This window comes from Oncorhynchus masou, unplaced genomic scaffold, assembly GCF_036934945.1.
Source record: "Oncorhynchus masou masou isolate Uvic2021 unplaced genomic scaffold, UVic_Omas_1.1 unplaced_scaffold_905, whole genome shotgun sequence".
NCBI classification, from domain to species: domain Eukaryota; kingdom Metazoa; phylum Chordata; class Actinopteri; order Salmoniformes; family Salmonidae; genus Oncorhynchus; species Oncorhynchus masou.
In genome coordinates this window covers 193,859-215,424 of record NW_027015524.1, presented here as the reverse complement: position 1 = coordinate 215,424, position 21,566 = coordinate 193,859, and the positions used below count along the sequence as shown (strand labels likewise).

Below are 21,566 nucleotides of genomic sequence, written 5' to 3'. Positions count from 1 at the left end.
TGTAGAAATGCCATGGAACGAGAGCAAACTCTCGTGACCGCACGTCATAAGGCTATGACACTCTGCCAGACCACTGACTCAAAGAGCTCTCATCCGGTCCCACTTCACAGTAGAAGCCTCATTCAAGTGTCTAAAGATGGTTGACATCTAGTGGAAGCCTTAGGAAGTGCGTCTTGACCCATATCCCACTGTGTATTCGATAAGGCTGAGTTCAAAAACTACAAACCTCAGATTTCCCACTTCCTGTTTGGATTTTTTCTCAGGTTTTTGCCTGCCATATGAGTTCTGTTATACTCACAGACATCATTCAAACAGTTTTAGAAACTTCAGAGTGCTTTCTATCCAATGCTAATAATACTATGCATATAGTAGCATCTGGGACTGAGTAGGAGGCAGTTCACTCTGGGCACGCTATTCATCCAAAAGTGAAATCTCTTTTAGAACAGGCCGGTGAAGGGGAGGTTAAGTGTGTGTGTGTGTGTGTTTGTGTGTGTGTTTGTGTGTGTGTGTGTGTGTGTGTGTGTGTGTGTGTGTGTGTGTGTGTGTGTGTGTGATTTGGGATCCCCTTTAGTCAACACTTCTTACAAAAACAAGTAGTGATGAAGTCTGTCTCTCCTCCACTTTGAGCCATGAGAGATTGACATGCATATCGTTGTCAGGATTAACTTATTACTTTCCACCCATTCTGAAACTAACTGCAGCTCTTTGTTTAGTGTTTCAATCATTTCAGTTGCTGTAGTAGCTGACGTGTATAATGTTGCCAGTGGCATGTCATTAGTAAAAAATGAAAAAGTAAGGGGCCTAGACAGCTGCCCTGGGGAATTCCTGATTCTACGTGTCTGTGCGTGTGTGCATGCATTGGCGGAGGGCTTGAGTGTGTGTAGGGCACTCAATGTCCACCTATCACATCTAGGTGACTGAGTGAGGAAGTAGCTATATTTTGCAGGTCAGCCACCAGGGGAAGACTCATCAAGGCCTGGTGACAGACAGAGTATACATCACGAGGCGATGGCTTCATCTGCTGGACGTGCCAGGTCTTGACGGGCTCTCCAGCCAGGACTAATTGGGGCAGATTGGGAATTGGTGAGTAATCAAGGGCTGATTGCTCACCAGCTGTACAAGTCGCATAAAGCTGCCAGAAGGGCAGCACACAAGGGAGAGACTGGGGAAGGAACGGTCTCCCGTATAGTTGGGGACGGTACCAGAGGTAACAGGAGGAAGTTCAGTTTTTGATCCCCACAGGATACAGCAAGACCCGGAGCCCAGAAGACGGTATCCTGGAGATGGTCTCTTGAAGACAGCCCCACTGCTGTGTACCCCAAACCGACAGTCGGCAGGGCCAAGAGACCGCAAACCCGTGGAGAGACGGTTGGTGTAGGGCCGGAGACCAAAGAAGGTGTTTTGAGTGTGGCGCCGGGGGCACACTGCCTGGAATTGCCCGGCTCGAGAGGAGTCGATGCCATCAGCAAGCCCCGGAGGCGAGGTGTGTCACGCAGTGAACTGCGTTACCTCCTGTTGGACACACCACGAATCAACAGCACCCGTGGTCCCGGTGAAGGTTGACAAACATGACACAGAATCTCTATTAGACTCCGGAAATATGGTTACCCTTGTAACCACGAGCCTGCTGTACCAGGATACTGAATGTGGCAGGGAGATGTCCATTTCCTGTATTCACGGGGACACAAAGCGGTATCCAACCGTTTGAGCCAACATCGTGACGCCACAAGTGAACTGCCAGATGATGGTGGGTGCAATAACAGTTGCCGGTACCTCTCCTACTGGGACAAGATTGTCCATTGTTTGCGGCCCTGTGGGGGCACGAGCTGAGGAAGAAGGTTAGAGCCGGCCGAAGACGAGAGCGAGGATGACCCATCGCCTGTGCGGCCCGGGAGCAAACGGTTGATCAACCTATATCTACGGGTCCGGAGTCGGAGTGGGTGCCGCAACCCAACCCACAGAAGGAAGAGCCCAGCCTCCCCCTCCTCGATTTCGAGGGGCCAGTCGAGACACCCCCTGGGGGCCAACTGAGGGGACAATTCGGGACGGCCCAGTGGGAGGATCCTAACTTGAAAGCCGCCGCAGCCCAAGTGATAGCGGTGGACGGACAGCTACTTCCGGGGGTGAGTGACTGGCGATACCTCCATTTGCAAATCAAGAATAACCTTTTGTATCAGGTGTCGCGCCAACAGGGGGAACTTCAAGAGGTTTTGTTGCTGCCCCGACGGTACGTGGGAACTGTTCTTCAGCTGGCCCACACCCACCTGTTGGGGGCGCACCTGTGAATGGAGAAGACCCGGGAACGGATCACCGCACGGTTACACTGGCCCGGGATGAGGAGGGCCGTGGAAGATTACTGTCGCAGCTGCCCAGAGACACCGGTACATCCTGGTAATAGTGGACTATGACACCCGGTATCCTGAGGTTCATTCCCCCACGGGTGGTATCCAAGGGAATCGCCCGGTAGCTGTTCCACCTCTTTAGCTGGGTGGGCATCCCGAACGGGATCCTGACAGACCAAGGTACTGAGTTTATGTCCTGCCTAATGAAAGATTTGTGTGCTCTCCTGCAGATCAAGCGGATCCGGACCGCCGTCTTCCACCCGCAGACGGATGGGCTCGTTGAGTGTTTCAATTAAAACGCTCAAAGAAATACTGCGGAAGGTCATCGAGCAGGACGGGAAGAACTGGGACCAGCTACTACCCCACCTAATGTTCTCAATCTGAGAAGTACCCCAGTACACTGGATTTTCCCCTTTTGAACTCCTCTACGGGAGGAGGCCGAGAGGCCTACTGGACCTCGCCAAGGAGGTGTGGGAACCCCAACTGACCCCCTTACGCAGCGTGGTAGAGCACGTGGAGACAATGAGGGAGCGGATGACAGCCATATGTCCAGTCGTGAGGGAACATATGGAGAAGGCCCAATGCCCCCAAACCCAGGTCTACAATCAGAGAGTCCAGCCCCGAGAATTCCAGGTGGGAGACAGGGTATTGGTCTTAATCCCCACAGTCGAAAGTAAGTTCCTGGGAACATGGCACGGGCCATACGAGGTGATCGAGAAGCTGGGACCTGTCAATTGCCACGTACGGCAGCCGGGGATGCGGAAACCCCAACAGATTTACCACGTGAACCTGTTGAAGAAGTGGCACGAGAGGACTGCCTTGCCGTGTTATGGTCGAGGCCCAGGACGCCAACGGTACCAGTGGTAGACCCGAGCAATGAGGACCTCGACCCGGCCCAGAAGCAAGAGCTCAGGGAGCTCGTCGATCGGAACATGGCTGTATTCTCCGAGAAGCCAGGCCGCACGACCCTCATTGAACACCACATCTGTACCCGGACCAGGGAAACGGTATGAAAGAGGCCATATCGGATTCTGGAGGCCCTAAGGAAGGCTGTTTAAAAGGAAGCGGAGGCTATGCTGAGGATGGGGGTCGTTGAAGAGTCTCACAGTGCATGTTGCAGCCCCATCGTGTTGGTGCCCAAACCGGACGGTAGCCTTCGCTTCTGTAATGATTTCCCGGGGTGTGAACAACATAAGCTTGTTCGACACCTACCCCATGCCGAGGGTGGACGAGCTCATAGACCGATTGAGAAAGGCCCGGTACATCAGCACCCTTGACATGACCAAAGGATATTGGCAGGTATCATTGGCAGCCTGGGGTTATCCCCAACTTTGCGGCTATATCTTCCCTCATCGCCGATCTAACCAGGCCCCGCCTCCCGAAAACAGTGAAATGGACAGACGAGAAGGGAGACATACGTCGCACTGATGACAGTCCCCTCCCCGACAGAGCTAAGGGCTGATTGCTCACCACCTGTACAAATCGCATAAAGTTGCCAGAAGGGCAGCACACAAGGGAGCGACTGGGGGAGGAAAGGACTCCTGTATAGTTGGGGACGGTACCAGAGGTAACAGGAGGGAGTTTAGTTTTTGATCCCCACAGGATACAGCAAGACACAGAGCCCAGAAGACGGTATCCTGGAGAGGGACTCTTGGGGGAGACCTATTCTTTTCTATTGGACTTTTATTTTAATAAACACCTTTGAAACTGAGCTAATCCTACTCTGTCCGTGTCTGATCTGTGTAAACGTTTTGACCCAACCCCCTGGCCTGCCACAATTTACAGTACCAGTCAAAGTTTGGACACACCTATTCATTCAAGGGTTTTTCATTATTTTTACTATTTTCTACATTGTAGAATAATTGTGAAGACATCAACACTATGAAATAACACATATGGAATCATGTAGTAACCAAAAAAGTCTAAAACAAATCTGAATATATTAGAATATATTAGTAGTCACCCTTTGCCTTGATGACAGATTTGCACACTCTTGGCATTCTCTCAACCAGATTCACCTGGAATGCTTTTCCAACCGTCTTGAAGGAGTTCCCACATATGCTGAACACTTGTTGGCTGTTTTCCTTCACTCTGCGGTCCAAATCATCCCAAACCATCTCAATTGGGTTGAGGTCGGGTGATTGTAGAGGCCAGGTCATCTGATGCAGCACTTCAAATCAAATCCAATTGTATTTGTCACATGCGCCGAATACAACAAGTGTAGAGTTTACCGTTAAATGCTCACTTACAAGCCCTTAACCAACAGTGCAGTTCAAGAGGAACATTTTTATGATGTAGATAAAATTTAAAAAGTAATAATAAAAGTAACACAATAAGTATAACAGTAACGAGGCTATATACAGGGGGCACTGGTACCGAGTCAGTGTGCGGGGGTACAAGCTAGTTGAGGTAATCTGTACATGTAGGTGGGGGGAAGTGACTATGCATAGGTAACAAGCAAACGGTGAGTGTACAAAAGGGAGGGGGTCAATGTAAATTGTCCGGTGGCGATTTTAGGAGTTGTTCAGCAGTCTTATGGCTTGGAGGTAGAAGCTGTTGAGGAGTTTTTTTGGTCCTAGCAAAGCACCCCCACACCATCACACCTCATCACCGTGCTTCACAGTGTCTCTGAATGTCCTTGAGTGGCCCAGCCAGAGCCCGGACTTAAACCTGATCAAACATCTCTGGAGAGACCAAAAAATAACTGTGCAGCGACGCTCTCCTTCCTAACCTGACAGAGCTTGAGAGGATCAGCAGAGAAGAATGGGATTAACTCCCCAAATACAGTTGTGCCAAGCTTGTAGCGTCATAGCCAAGAAGACTTGAGGTGCTTCAACAAAGTACTGAGTAAAAGGTCTGAATACTTATGTAAATGTGATATTTCCGTTTTTTTTTTTTGTATAAATTTTATAAAAACCTGTTTTTGCTTCGTCATTATGGGGCATTGTGTGTAGATTGAGGAGGGGAAAACAACTATTTAATGCTGTAACGTAGCAAAATGTTGAAAAAAGTCAGAGGTCTGAATGCTTTCTGAATGCACTGTATTTTATATATTTGCCTCTTCTCAACTTCCAGTAGGATGAGCAGAAGAAGCAAATATATCCCATTGAAGTTCATCTTTTAGACACTAAGGATTCACAAGGTCCCCCACCCGAGGGACACTCCATTGTCTCCCACTGGCCCTCATTAGCTTTAGTTGTCCTCTACAGAGCCTTCCTTCACTTCCTGGTATACATATTTATGCAGCCCGGACATTATGAGAACAGAGGAGACGAAAGGAGAGGGGAATGACATAATGGAAATCAATTCTCTCACTGGAATGAAAAAATGCAAAGCTCATTAAAAGGGCTTCTGCACAAACCAAATTCATTTAGGTAATAATGATAAGGAAGGAAGAATATGTGGCCAGTGTCGTCTTCAAGTTGTCTCGCTCTCTCTCTCTCTCTGATTCACTCAGAATTAATATTTTAAATGGATGAGGAAGTTAATCGAGAAAGTTCTACATGCTTCACAATTAAGCAAAAGAAGAAGAGCTGAAAAAATAGCATGGAATAATAATCACATTAACTGCAGACAGCCAATCTTCCTTCCCAAAGTTTGTGCTGACCGAAAAACCTGCTTAAAATAAGCCAGCAGTCCCTCAGAAGGAAAGAGAGAGAGAGAGAGAGAGAGAAAAGGAGGGAGGGGTTGAGAAACCAGAAGAGAACCAGATGGAGAGTGTCTTTCAGTCTACCCCAACCAACTAGCAGTCTTATTTTTATTTGTGCCACATCTATTTCCATCCACCAAAGGGAACAGCCAGTTTGTCATAGAAATGAAATCTACCTCCCAGGAGGTGACTGCTGTTAAGGCCAGTCATTTGTTTTGAAGGAGATTTGAAGATTTGAATATGTTAAGGGTGAGACGAGTGGTGCTACAGCTGTCTAACAGGACTAGTAATACTGTTCTACTGTACTAACCTAAACAACACTGTTACAGCTGTTCAACAGGACTAGTAATACTGTTCTACTGTACTAACCTAAACAACACTGTTACAGCTGTCCAACAGGACCAGTAATACTGTTCTACTGTACTAACCTAAACAACACTGTTACAGCTGTTTAACAGGACTAGTAATACTGTTCTACTGTACTAACCTAAACAACACTGTTACAGCTGTTCAACAGGACTAGTAATACTGTTCTACTGTACTAACCTAAACAACACTGTTACAGCTGTCCAACAGGACTAGTAATACTGTTCTACTGTACTAACCTAAACAACACTGTTACAGCTGTCCAACAGGACCAGTAATACTGTTCTACTGTACTAACCTAAACAACACTGTTACAGCTGTCCAACAGGACTAGTAATACTGTTCTACTGTACTAACCTAAACAACACTGTTACAGCTGTCCAACAGGACCAGTAATACTGTTCTACTGTACTAACCTAAACAACACTGTTACAGCTGTCCAACAGGACTAGTAATACTGTTCTACTGTACTAACCTAAACAACACTGTTACAGCTGTTTAACAGGACTAGTAATACTGTTCTACTGTACTAACCTAAACAACACTGTTACAGCTGTCCAACAGGACTAGTAATACTGTTCGACTGTACCAACCTAAACAACACTGCTACAGCTGTCCAACAGGACCAGTAATACTGTTCTACTGTACTAACCTAAACAACACTGTTACAGCTGTCCAACAGGACTAGTAATACTGTTCTACTGTACTAACCTAAACAACACTATTACAGCTGTCCAACAGGACCAGTAATACTGTTCTACTGTACTAACCTAAACAACACTGTTACAGCTGTTCAACAGGACTAGTAATACTGTTCTACTGTACTAACCTAAACAACACTGTTACAGCTGTCCAACAGGACCAGTAATACTGTTCTACTGTACTAACCTAAACAACACTGTTACAGCTGTTTAACAGGACTAGTAATACTGTTCTACTGTACTAACCTAAACAACACTGTTACAGCTGTTCAACAGGACTAGTAATACTGTTCTACTGTACTAACCTAAACAACACTGTTACAGCTGTCCAACAGGACTAGTAATACTGTTCTACTGTACTAACCTAAACAACACTGTTACAGCTGTCCAACAGGACCAGTAATACTGTTCTACTGTACTAACCTAAACAACACTGTTACAGCTGTCCAACAGGACTAGTAATACTGTTCTACTGTACTAACCTAAACAACACTGTTACAGCTGTCCAACAGGACCAGTAATACTGTTCTACTGTACTAACCTAAACAACACTGTTACAGCTGTCCAACAGGACTAGTAATACTGTTCTACTGTACTAACCTAAACAACACTGTTACAGCTGTTTAACAGGACTAGTAATACTGTTCTACTGTACTAACCTAAACAACACTGTTACAGCTGTCCAACAGGACTAGTAATACTGTTCGACTGTACCAACCTAAACAACACTGCTACAGCTGTCCAACAGGACCAGTAATACTGTTCTACTGTACTAACCTAAACAACACTGTTACAGCTGTCTAACAGGACTAGTAATACTGTTCTACTGTACTAACCTAAACAACACTGTTACAGCTGTTTAACAGGACTAGTAATACTGTTCTACTGTACAAACCTAAACAACACTGTTACAGCTGTCCAACAGGACTAGTAATACTGTTCTACTGTACTAACCTAAACAACACTGGTACAGCTGTCTAACAGGACCAGTAATACTGTTCTACTGTACTAACCTAAACAACACTGTTACAGCTGTCCAACAGGACCAGTAATACTGTTCTACTGTACTAACCTAAACAACACTGTTACAGCTGTCCAACAGGACTAGTAATACTGTTCTACTGTACTAACCTAAACAACACTGTTACAGCTGTCCAACAGGACTAGTAATACTGTTCTACTGTACTAACCTAAACAACACTGTTACAGCTGTCCAACAGGACCAGTAATACTGTTCTACTGTACTAACCTAAACAACACTGTTACAGCTGTCCAACAGGACCAGTAATACTGTTCTACTGTACTAACCTAAACAACACTGTTACAGCTGTTTAACAGGACTAGTAATACTGTTCTACTGTACTAACCTAAACAACACTGTTACAGCTGTCCAACAGGACCAGTAATACTGTTCTACTGTACTAACCTAAACAACACTGTTACAGCTGTCCAACAGGACCAGTAATACTGTTCTACTGTACTAACCTAAACAACACTGTTACAGCTGTCCAACAGGACTAGTAATACTGTTCTACTGTACTAACCTAAACAACACTGTTACAGCTGTCCAACAGGACTAGTAATACTGTTCTACTGTACTAACCTAAACAACACTGTTACAGCTGTCCAACAGGACTAGTAATACTGTTCTACTGTACTAACCTAAACAACACTGTTACAGCTGTCCAACAGGACTAGTAATACTGTTCGACTGTACTAACCTAAACAACACTGTTACAGCTGTTTAACAGGACTAGTAATACTGTTCTACTGTACTAACCTAAACAACACTGTTACAGCTGTCCAACAGGACCAGTAATACTGTTCTACTGTACTAACCTAAACAACACTGTTACAGCTGTCCAACAGGACCAGTAATACTGTTCTACTGTACCAACCTAAACAACACTGTTACAGCTGTCCAACAGGACTAGTAATACTGTTCTACTGTACTAACCTAAACAACACTGTTACAGCTGTCCAACAGGACTAGTAATACTGTTCTACTGTACTAACCTAAACAACACTGTTACAGCTGTCCAACAGGACTAGTAATACTGTTCTACTGTACTAACCTAAACAACACTGTTACAGCTGTCCAACAGGACCAGTAATACTGTTCTACTGTACCAACCTAAACAACACTGTTACAGCTGTCCAACAGGACTAGTAATACTGTTCTACTCAGGTCAAGACTCGCACTTGGTTCATCTCAGACCTCAGCCAATATTTAGCAGATGTGATAAAACCTAGCTCAACACAGCGCTGCCTGTGTGTGCCCGTCCGCCTGTGTGTCTGTCCGTCTGTCTGTGTCTGTTTGTCTGTCTGTCTCAACACCCTTCACTCATCTCTCTGTTTTACCTCTTTCCTACAGTATTGATTTATCATTTTCTTTACTGCTGAGACGAAAACAATAACCTAGTGTAGTCAATCAACAGTTGTGATCTGAAGGCAGTCAACTGATCTCTCTCTCTCTGTGTGTGCTTGTCTGCTACAGGGAGCTGAGTCCCAGGGAGAGACCCAGGCTGCAGAGGACCTCCTGCTCATCAACAAACCTCTGACACAACTCACATCCCTGCTCATTCAGATGGTAAGACATGGTGTCTGTCTGTCTGTCTGGCTGTCTGTACCTGTCTGTCTGTCTGTACCTGTATGTCTGTCTGTCTGTCTGTCTGTCTGTCTGTCTGTCTGTCTGTCTGTCTGTTTGTACCTGTCTGTTTGTGTCTGTCTGTACCTGTCTGTCTGTCTGGCTGTCTGTACCTGTCTGTCTGTCTGTTTGCCTGTCTGTACCTGTATGCCTGTCTGTACCTGTATGCCTTTCTGTACCTGTATGTCTGTCTGTACCTGTCTGTCTGTCTGTCTGTCTGTCTGTCTGTCTGTCTGTCTGTCTGTCTGTCTGTACCTGTATGTCTGTCTGTCTGTCTGTTTGTACCTGTGTGTGCCTGTTAGTACTGTATGTGTGATTACAGTTTAAAAACAGTGCAGTGTATTTATATAGGATATCCAAAAATAATTGATATAAGTTGTTTGAAAAGTGCTGGAGCCCTCAGATCAAGGAGTTTGGAAGAGAGTGCGAGCCACTGCCAGGTAATTGCTGGTTCATCTTTGCCAATATTATTCAACATGACGCAAATATGTTAGGAAAAAGTCATTATCCATTCCCAGTGTATTTTTGATGTGATTTACCCATTTCCATTCTAATAGAGTGTAGCTAGTCTTATGATAAAACATCAAATAGTCAGCTTGAAATAATTCATTTGAAACAATATTAAATAATATTTTCATTGTCAGTCATGCCTTTTGACCAAGCCCCTGACAACTTGACCTGTTGCTGATACAACATCATAAACTGAGTGGATTCTGAACGCATCATCAATAATGGACGACCCATTGTGGGTTAATGGTTTCTGCTGGTTCTGTGATATGAGAATCTATAGAAATAGATTTATGAATAATGATGTCAGCGTCAGAGATAGATGGCTCCTGCGTTTTAAAATGAAGACTTGAGGTTATTGGGTAGATATTGCGTTACATACTTCATTTTATTATTAGCTCCATCATTCCACTGTGAAATAGGCTTAAAATAAAAAGCATTTGGGATTTCCGCCGGCCTTCATATTTCTCAAAAGTATTTCTCATTCACGGCTAACTTTGGCCTTGAGGTTAGGAGAAGGTAACTCACCTTCATAAAGTACCAGGGGCTTGAATGATTGACGACTTCCAGTGGACAAGTTATATCTGTTGCACATGGTAGTGCCACACTCCTACACAGTACACACACATAGCAAAGCAAAGAGTACACACACACACAGAGTACACACACACACCATATTGCCTCCCCCCTAGAGTACCTCTGGTCCACCATACTCTCAGTTGGTATTTCTGATTGAGTGAACTGAGTGAACACACACACATAGGAACACTCTGCAAGCCTCCCCTCTGGCCATGTAAATCACACAGATGGCATAGGAGAACAGACCCACTGGGAGGGCCTTTTAAAGGCTTTATGCCAGCATGCCCCGTGGTGCTGCATGGAGCCCACTCTGTGTTTACCCCTGGCCACAGACACGCAGACAGCCTGTACCCAGACCCAGGATTCATCCACCTCCACAGCCCCAGTCTCAGCCCCAGCCAAGCTGTCCCTCTGAGCCGTAGGGGAGTGACTCAATCTACCAGCCCCACCCACCACCACCACCACTCAGTACACCAGCAGCCCCGTGGTGCTGCATGGAGCCCACTCTGTGTTTACCCCTGGCCACAGACACACAGACAGCCTGTACCCAGACCCAGGATTCATCCACAGCCCCAGTCTCAGCCCCAGCCAAGCTGTCCCTCTGAGCCGTAGGGGAGTGACTCAATCTACCAGCCCCACCCACCACCACCACCACTCAGTACACCAGCATGCCCCGTGGTGCTGCATGGAGCCCACTCTGTGTTTACCCCTGGCCACAGACACACAGACAGCCTGTACCCAGACCCAGGATTCATCCACAGCCCCAGTCTCAGCCCCAGCCAAGCTGTCCCTCTGAGCCGTAGGGGAGTGACTCAATCTACCAGCCCCAGTCTCAGCCCCAGCCAAGCTGTCCCTCTGAGCCGTAGGGGAGTGACTCAATCTACCAGCCCCAGTCTCAGCCCCAGCCAAGCTGTCCCTCTGAGCCGTAGGGGAGTGACTCAATCTACCAGCCCCAGTCTCAGCCCCAGCCAAGCTGTCCCTCTGAGCCGTAGGGGAGTGACTCAATCTACCAGCCCCAGTCTCAGCCCCAGCCAAGCTGTCCCTCTGAGCCGTAGGGGAGTGACTCAATCTACCAGCCCCAGTCTCAGCCCCAGCCAAGCTGTCCCTCTGAGCCGTAGGGGAGTGACTCAATCTACCAGCCCCAGTCTCAGCCCCAGCCAAGCTGTCCCTCTGAGCCGTAGGGGAGTGACTCAATCTACCAGCCCCAGTCTCAGCCCCAGCCAAGCTGTCCCTCTGAGCCGTAGGGGAGTGACTCAATCTACCAGCCCTCCACCACCACCACTCAGTACACCAGCAGCCCAGACTGCTAGCCTTGTGTCAACATATTTCTGCGTAAAAACAGTGAGCTGAGAGCATGACAATGTGCCTGTCTGGAAGTCAGCGACCTGCAGTTGAACCACACTCAACCTCTGTCTGAATAGGCTTCTGTTTGACTGGGGCTTTGCTTGTTTGTTTGTGTGTGTGTAAATTAATAAATTTGTTATGGGGAGGGGGAGTATGTTGTGTCATTATGGGGGAGGGGGGGGGGGGCTGAACAGAGTGTGTCACAACAGGGTCTGAAACACAAACCTGCTCTCTCGGTGACCTCCACTTGTGGTCTGTCACAAACAGATTGCACACTAAAAACAGCCATGTCTTGGAAGGAGACAACCAAACCTCTAATCAGTGTTATACTGCTGATATAACCCTGCCTCTTTTTACAGCGATAGCAAAGGATTTTATGGGAAATTATGCAAATACATACAATTTAGCATGAGCTCCCAAACTATGTGCCTGATAATATGCAATTTTACAGCGACTGTAAATTAACATTCTCTCCGCATGTTGAAGAATGTTTATGAATATATCTAGCCCTTCACCAGCACAGTGCATCAAGAAGACGTATGTGTTTTGAGGCAGAGAGAGGCCTTATTGAACACATGTTAAATACAGACTTCAACAACACAGGCAGGTGTCCTAGTAAATACACCTCAGGATCCCTCTCAATGTTACTTACTGACAAAGAATTAGAGTATGCCTGGGAGAGTTTGTGTGTGTTTGCGTCTGTGTGTGCGTGTGTGAGTGAGTTAATGAATACATTTGTTTAGGGCAGGGGAAGTATGTTATGTCATGATGGGGGCAGCACTCTCAGGGCAGCAGCAACACTCTCAGGGCAGCAGCAGAACTCTGAGGGCAGCAGCAGCACTCTGAGGGCAGCAGCAGCACTCTGAGGGCAGCAGCAGAACTCTGAGGGCAGCAGCAGCACTCTGAGGGCAGCAGCAGCACTCTGAGGGCAGCATTAGAGGGCAGCACGCCCCGTGGTGCTGCATGGAGCCCACTCTGTCTGAGGGCAGCAGCAACACTCTGAGGGCAGCAGCAGCACTCTGAGGGCAGCATTAGAGGGCAGCAGCAACACTCTGAGGGCAGCATTAGAGGGCAGCACTGCCACACGTCAGTCCACTAGTTGCTCCCCTCTCTTCTTTCAGCCCACTTTAATAGCTTTGATTTTATGCATTGGATTCATTGCATGTTATTTCTTATCCTTCTTTAAATGCATCTTCTACCACTGTTGAGTAAACAGAATATTGATGTAAAGCCTGCTGAGCAGGTGTTAACTCTTGTCTGTTTTGACTTAGTATTGTTCAGATGCCAATACTATCAGCACAGGACTGCACAGTGAGACTAAAGAGCCTTTCAGTGGTGGGTTTGGCTTGAGCAGGGAGTTTAGAATGCCGGGCCTTTTGGGATAGACCTGGGGGCGGGCTCTTTCTGGATCATTGTTTGGGATTTCGGCATTTGGCTCGTGCTGAGTGGCGGCCGGCGTACAAAAGAGGGGCAGGATTAGGCCCTCTGCGCCCCTGGCCCCTTAGCCCCATGGGACTGGGGAAGAGGAGAAGAGGGCAGCAACGAATCAGCGGTGAAAGGAGCCTAAACCCCAGTGATTACGCCCCTAGCTTTTATCTTTTACTGAAATAGAGGACTGGGTGGGGACTGGAGGGAGAAGCCCTGAGCTGAGCTCAGTTTCATTACTAGGTCACAGTGATGTGATGGGTTCCTATAGAAGGTCCATTGCTTATAACCCAAAGTGTCTCTCACTCGCTGATGAAGCTTCAAAGCCCCCTACCCTAGCCCCCTAGCCTAGCCCCTTAGCCTAGCCCACTAGCCTAGCAGCCGCCTAGCCTGCTAGTATAGCTCCCTAGGCTCCTAGCCTAGCTCCCTAGTCTAACCCCCTAGCCTCTAATGTCCACAGCAGGCACACATCAGGGCAGGGCCACTATACCTAACCTAGCTCCCTAGCCTCTAATGTCTACGGCAGGCACTCTCATCAGGACCACTATACCTAGCCCCCTAGCCTTAGGCTCGCTCCCTAGCCTAGCCTCCTAGCCTATCTCCCTAGTCTAACCCCTTAGCCTCTAATGTCCACAGCAGTTACTCATCGGGGCAGGGCTACTATACCTAACTATACCTAGCCTCCTAGCCTCTAATGTCAACAGGAGACACTCTCATTAGGGCAGGGCCACTATACCTAGCCTGGTCCCACATCTGTTTGTTTTGTAAAGCCAACTCATATGTTTGTTATTGCCAAATAATGATCATAGGAGTTCGCTATACAGCACAACCAGACATGATACCAGGCTACTATTACACCTAGTTGCACAGAGAGTCCTCCCATGGATGGTTCATCAGTCAGTCAACACTGTTTGACACAGAAATATAGACATGGAACAGAAACTATGGAACTGCCTATCACAGTAACCCCCCCATATGTACCTTCAGCACAGACCTGCGTTATTTTTGATCAGTCTCAGGATACATTCTAAATCTCCTTCCGAGACGTCATCATGGCTCTTATTCAGCACCAATATGGGCTGAGCTGTCCATGGAATAGCAGCATGGCAAAGGAAGTGTCCCAAATGGATTCCTATTCCCTTTATAGTGCACTACTTTTGACCAGGCCCTGTATAAGGAATGGGGTGCCATTTGGGACGGAGACACTCATTACAGAGTATGAAGAAGTGGAATGAAAGAGGGAAGGGAAGACAAGACAGCTGAGTTAATGGAGATTTCTCCCACTGATTGATATGTCACTCATTGCTGCCATGGCAGCCTGTCACTATCAGTGGTATTTGACACCTGGCAACATGAAGAGAAGGGAAATACAGAGATGATGATGACAGGGAAATGGTGAAGGAACCAAATCCAGTTTTAGACCAGATTGAACCAAAGAATAAAGTGAAAATTAAAGCGGGATGTTTATCACCTCTTGGAATGGTTATTTTCTAGACTGACAAGGCTGTAGTTAGCATGCTAGTGGCTAGGCTGTAATTAGCCTGCTAGTGGCTAGGCTGTCGTTAGCCTGCTAGTGGCTAGGTTGTAGTTAGCATGCTAGTGGCTTGGCTGTCTTTAGCCTGCTGGTGGCTTGGCTGTCGTTAGCCTGCTGGTGGCTAGGCTGTAGTTAGCATGCTAGTGGCTTGCTGTCTTTAGCCTGCTGGTGGAAGGGGAGGGTAGAACAGCTCATAATAATGGCTGGAATGGAATAAATGGAATAGTATTCCACTCCATCCCAGCCATTATTACGAGCCGTCCTCCCCTCACAGCTTCCACTACTGTAGTAAGCAGAAGTGGTTTGGAGATTACACACAGGACCAGGTGATGATGAGTCAGTCTAATCACGTCACAGTCACATCTCATAACGGGTGTCAAGGTTGACATTTCCCTAAGAGCAGAAACCAAAAGATTTTCTGAAAATAAAGTACAGTAGAGCTAAATAGAACAGTTGTATAAAAGCAGTAAACATAATTAACACGACTGGTCTTGTGTTGTGTAGAAGTATTGCAGAAAGCTATCCCAGATGAGCACCCCATTCCTGGAGAACTTTTGGTAGCCCCGGCACATCTTAATAATATTCAGTTGACTCTGGGTTCGCGCCCAGGCTCTGTCGTAACCAGCCGCGACCGGGAGGTCAGTGTGGCGATGCACAATTGGCCTAGCGTCGTCCGGGTTAGGGAGGGTTTGGCCGGTAGGGATATCCTTGTCTCATCGCGCACCAGCGACTCCTGTGGTGGGCCGGGCGCAGTGCACGCTAACCAAGGTTGCCAGGTACACGGTGTAACACATTGCGCTGTGTTAAGAAGCAGTGCGGCTTGGTTGGGTTGTGTATCGGAGGACGCATGACCTTCAACCTTCGTCTCTCTCGAGCCCGTACGGGAGTTGTAGCGATGAGACAAGATAGTAGCTACTAAAACAATTGGATACCACGAAATTGGGGAGAAAAAATAATAATAATAAATAAAGAATATTCAGTTGTCTTTGTGTGTGTTCCCTGTTATGTAGCTGCCATGTGAGGATGTGGAGGTGTATGAGGAGACCAGTCAGTGCCTGTCCCTGCTGATGCAGCTGTATGGAGGGGACAGCCCTGACTCCCTCAGCCCCCTGAACCTCCAGAGCCTCAGCCACGCGCTGCAGCTCCAGACCCAGCCTAAACAACACAGACTACTGCTCCGTATCGTCAAACGCCTGGTGAGTAAAGAACCCTCCCAACTATAGCACTAGTTACAGCTTAAGATACTACTGTGTTATAATAGTAGCAGTAGTAGTAGTAGTAGCAGTAGTAGCAGTAGTAGCAGTAGCAGTAGTAGTAGTAGCAGTAGTAGCAGTAGCAGCAGTAGTAGTAGTAGTAGTAGCAGCAGTAGCAGTAGTAGTAGTAGCAATGTTAGTAGTAGGAGTAGTAGCAATGTTAGTAGTAGGAGTAGTACTAGCAGTGGTAGGAGTAGTAGTAGTAGTAGTAGCAGCAGCAGTAGTAGTAGTAGTATCAATAGTAGTACTATCAGTAGCAGTAGTAGTAGTAGCAGCAGCAGCAGCAGTAGTAGCAGTGGTAGTAGTATAGTGTAGTAGCATTAGTAGCAGTCTTGTGTTACCATACTTCATAGACTTGTTCATCACTCAGAGGAAGCCTGCAAGCCGAGGCTATAGCAGCAGTAGTAGTAGTATAGTGTAGTAGCATTAGTAGCAGTCTTGTGTTACCATACTTCATAGACTTGTTCATCACTCAGAGGAAGCCTGCAAGCCGAGGCTATAGCAGCAGTAGTAGTAGTAGTAGTAGTATAGTGTAGTAGCATTAGTAGCAGTCTTGTGTTATCATACTTCATAGACTTGTTCATCACTCAGAGGAAGCCTGCAAGCCGAGACTATAGCAGTAGTAGTAGTAGTATAGTGTAGTAGCAGTAGTAGTATAGTGTGTTACCATACTTCATAGACTTGTTCATCACTCAGAGGAAGCCTGCAAGCCGAGGCTATAGCAGCAGTAGTAGTAGTATAGTGTAGTAGTAGTAGCAGTAGTAGTAGCAGCAGCAGCAGTAGTAGTAGTGGGTAGCAGTAGTAGTAGTAGCAGTAGTAGTATAGTGTAGTAGCATTAGTAGCAGTCTTGTGTTACCATACTTCATAGACTTGTTCATCACTCAGAGGAAGAAGCCTGCAAGCCGAGACTATAGCAGCAGTAGTAGTAGTAGTAGTAGTAGTAGTAGTAGTAGTAGTAGTAGTAGTAGTAGTAGTAGTAGTAGTAGTAGGAGTAGTATAGTGTAGTAGCAGTAGTAGTAGTATTAGCAGTAGTAGTAGCAGCAGCAGCAGTAGTAGTAGTGGGTAGCAGTAGTAGCAGTAGTAGTAGTAGCAGTAGTAGTATAGTGTAGTAGCATTAGTAGCAGTCTTGTGTTACCATACTTCATAGACTTGTTCATCACTCAGAGGAAGCCTGCAGGCCAAGGCTATAGCAGTAGTAGTAGTAGTAGTAGTAGTAGTAGTAGTAGTACATTACATTTAAGTCATTTAGCAGACGCTCTTATCCAGAGCGACTTACAAATTGGTGAATTCACATAGTAGTAGTAGTAGTAGTAGTAGGAGTAGTATAGTGTAGTAGTAGTAGTAGTAGCAGTAGTAGTAGCAGCAGCAGCAGTAGTAGTAGTGGGTAGCAGTAGTAGCAGTAGTAGTAGTAGCAGTAGTAGTATAGTGTAGTAGCATTAGTAGCAGTCTTGTGTTACCATACTTCATAGACTTGTTCATCACTCAGAGGAAGCCTGCAAGCCGAGGCTATAGCAGCAGTAGTAGTAGTATAGTGTAGTAGCATTAGTAGCAGTCTTGTGTTACCATACTTCATAGACTTGTTCATCACTCAGAGGAAGCCTGCAAGCCGAGGCTATAGCAGCAGTAGAAGTAGTAGTAGTATAGTGTAGTAGCAGTAGTAGTAGTAGTAGCAGTAGGAGTAGTATAGTGTAGTAGTAGTAGCAGTAGTAGTAGCAGCAGCAGCAGTAGTGGGTAGCAGTAGTAGCAGTAGTAGTAGTAGCAGTAGTAGTATAGTGTAGTAGCAGTAGTAGTATAGTGTGTTACCATACTTCATAGACTTGTTCATCACTCAGAGGAAGCCTGCAAGCCGAGGCTATAGTAGCAGTAGTAGTAGTAGAAAACATTATTGTCCCCAATGGGGAAATTAGTTTTGCATCAATGAATCATCATCCATAGCCACATCCCAAAATGTTTTCTTTCCCCCTACTCTAATGATGTGCACATATGAGTTTCCCCCATTTTGTCCCACTGACTGCAGTGTATTGGTTTCATGTTGGCACCATACTGTAATCATTTACCAGCAGCAGCAACTGGGTCTGGCACAATTACAGTATAGCCGTGTAACTGACGGTTATGGATGAAGACAGTCATGGAAATAAAATAACCTTCATAACCATTTAAAAAAGTATTATTGTGGCCTCCCGGGTGGCGCAGTGGTCTAGGGCACTTTATCACAGCGCTAGCTGTGCCACCAGAGACTCTGGGTTCGCGCCCAGGCTCTGTTGCAGCCGGCCGCGACGGGGGGGTCCGTGGGGCGACGCACAATTGGCCTAGCGTCGTCCGGGTTAGGGAGGGTTTGGCCGGTAGGGATATCCTTATCTCATCGCGCACCGGCGACTCCTGTGGTGGGCCGGACGCAGTGCACGCTAACCAAGGTCGCCAGGTGCACTGTGTTTCCTCCGACACATGTTAAGAAGCAGTGCGGCTTGGTTGGGTTGTGTTTCCTGAGCCCGTACGGGATGAGACAAGATAGTAATTACTAACAATTGGATACCACGAAAAAGGGGGTAAAATTTAAATGACATAAAAAGTATTATTGTAATTTGTAATTTTTGTGTGTGTGTGGAAAGAACAGCTGTCTGAAGTCAGGACGGCTGGGCATTCGTGTGGAGTCCATTTGATGTAACATGGACATAGTCACTACAACGTGATTTGTTGCTCCTTGCTGAAACAAGCCAGGTGCTGTAGCAAACGAGGAAAAGGAAAAGAGAAAATGTCTTAAATACTTTATTTGGGGGGGGGGGCTATTTGAACAGTTATTACGGTGACCGCTGTCATTTTGCTGTCCTAGCAGCGACTCCACTCTGTTGTTTTGTTGATGAGAAAAGTCATGTGTTTCTCAGCCTCCCTGTCCCATGATGTGGTGGTCTTCCAATCAGCAGCCTTTTATAGAACTCTGCTGTCAGAGGTGTCAGCAGCACCTCGAAAGAGAGGGAAAGAGAGATAGAGGGAAAGAGCGATTAAAGGAAGAGAGAGCCAGTTTGTGTGTGTGTGTTCATGTGTGCGTATGCTTGTGTGTATGTTCTTCTCTACTGGATAGGTCGGGTGGCTGGGGGCCACGAACTGTACTGTTGTTCCAGTGTTTGTGGTGGGGAGTGATTCAGAGCTGGCCTGGAGGAATGGCAGGGCAGCTGACCTCAAGCCTGCCTTGTTGTCTCTCTCTCTCTCTCTCTCCCTGGGGGTGGGAAATCGGGGGACTATCCATTCCAAAATAACTCCTGTGAAGAACAACGTGAGAAATATGGAAGTAATACTGTACAGGAGCCACAGTTACAGTGATTTGGGCTTCAGGAATGTCATCACTTCACTCACTGTTTTCTGCTTTAATTGATGCATTATTTGAAATAGTCTTTAACCTGTTGGTTCAGCTCAGATACCCAGACTACAATGCACTTAGGTGATGTGAGCCTATGCAGTTACTTCCTGTATCGGGGACCATGAATTGATATTGTGGTCTGGTTGTATGTTCAGGCTTTTTGATATGTCTCAAAAGTGTCTCCACCCTGACTGATGACTGAATGTAATGGATAACAACACCGTGAGACATTGCTTTTTGATATCAGTATGAAAGCAATTAGTTGGGAAATGGGAGATTTTCAAAGGAGCCTCTGGGCAGGAAGAAAGAGAGTGATGTTTGATATTAGGTTTGTTGCCAAGCAACTCCCAACCTTTACATTTCAACTGAAGCTCTGCTAAGGACATTGTTAAGGTAAACCATCCAAGGGTAAATGCTCTGGAAAGAATTGCTGTACTTTATAGGGAATAGGGTGCCATTTGGGATTCACATATTGTTGACTGGTCTGTGTCTATACTATCTATGTAATGCTTGTATTGGGGAGGCGGAGGTAAGGTAGTCAGTAGCCAGCAGAAGATGGGTAACTGGAAGAGGAGGAGTGAAGGGTCTGAGTGACAGAGGAGAAAGAGAAGACGTCATTTTGTGGCGAGTGCCCCTTCACCTCATTACTGTGTTAACCAACCTGCTCTCTCTCCTTTTCTCTCTCACTTTTACCCCCTCCTTCCTTCCTTCTCTCTCTCTCTCTTTTTCTCTCTCATTGATGTCCTGTGGTTTCTCACCTCTCAGCCTGTTGCCTTCCACAGCAGGAATCCCTCGGGCTGTAGACCAGACCTCTCTGTCTCCTCTCTGTCCTCACCCCACCATCCACTACATGTAGCAGTAATACAGCCCACCACTGGATCTTCTAACCTTACAATCTTAAAAAAAAGGTTCCAAAAGGGTTCTTTGGCTGTCCCCATAGGAGAACCCTTTTTGATTCCAGGTAGAACCCTTTCCATCGAGGGTTCTACATGAAACCCAAAAGGGTTCTTTGGCTGTCCCCATAGGAGAACCCTTTTTGGTTCCAGGTAGAACCCTTTATGGTTCCAGGTAGAACCCTTTCCATCGAGGGTTCTACATGAAACCCAAAAGGGTTCTACCTGGAACCAAAATGGGATCTTCAAAGGGTTATCCTATGGGGACAGCCAAAGAACCCTTTTAGGTTCTAGAAAGCACTTTTTTCTAAGAGTGTAGAGAGCCATCACATTCTCTTGAGTCACTGATGTAATATAGTGGTCATTTGTGGTGCTGTCTGCCGGTATGATGCATTTTACCAAAAGATAGTTTTGGGGAAGGTTTTCCTTTAAGTGCCTGCAGTGCTGTTATGTGCTTTTTATTTTCTTAGTTGGACGGTTTGTGTATTATAGATACAGGCTACATTCTACAGGACATGATGTATTATAGATACAGGCTACATTCTACAGGACATGATGTATTATAGATACAGGCTACATTATACAGGACATGATGTTTGTGTATTATAGATACAGGCTACATTCTACAGGACATGATATATTGTAGATACAGGCTACATTCTACAGGACATGGTGTATTATAGATACAGGCTACATTCTACAGGACATGGTGTATTATAGATACAGGCTACATTCTACAGGACATGTATTATAAATACAGGCTACATTCTACAGGACATGGTGTATTATAAATACAGGCTACATTCTACAGGACATGGTGTATTATAGATACAGGCTACATTCTACAGGACATGATGTTTGTGTATTATAGATACAGGCTACATTCTACAGGACATGATGTATTGTAGATACAGGCTACATTCTACAGGACATGGTGTATTATAGATACAGGCTACATTCTACAGGACATG

At 46.3% G+C, this 21,566-nt stretch overlaps 1 protein-coding gene across 1 annotated transcript in view; it reads left to right on the top strand.

Annotated features, from left to right (window-relative positions):
- Positions 1-21,566, top strand: part of LOC135538093 (serine/threonine-protein kinase ULK4-like) — a gene marked incomplete at its 3' end in the record, with an annotated part of 248,859 nt that overhangs the window by 70,113 nt on the left and 157,180 nt on the right. The window contains exons 11-13 of the mRNA XM_064964078.1: positions 9,556-9,648; positions 16,105-16,290; positions 20,468-20,501. Of these exons, the coding sequence (XP_064820150.1) occupies positions 9,556-9,648; positions 16,105-16,290; positions 20,468-20,501 (313 nt within the window). The remainder of the gene's footprint in view (positions 1-9,555; positions 9,649-16,104; positions 16,291-20,467; positions 20,502-21,566) is intronic.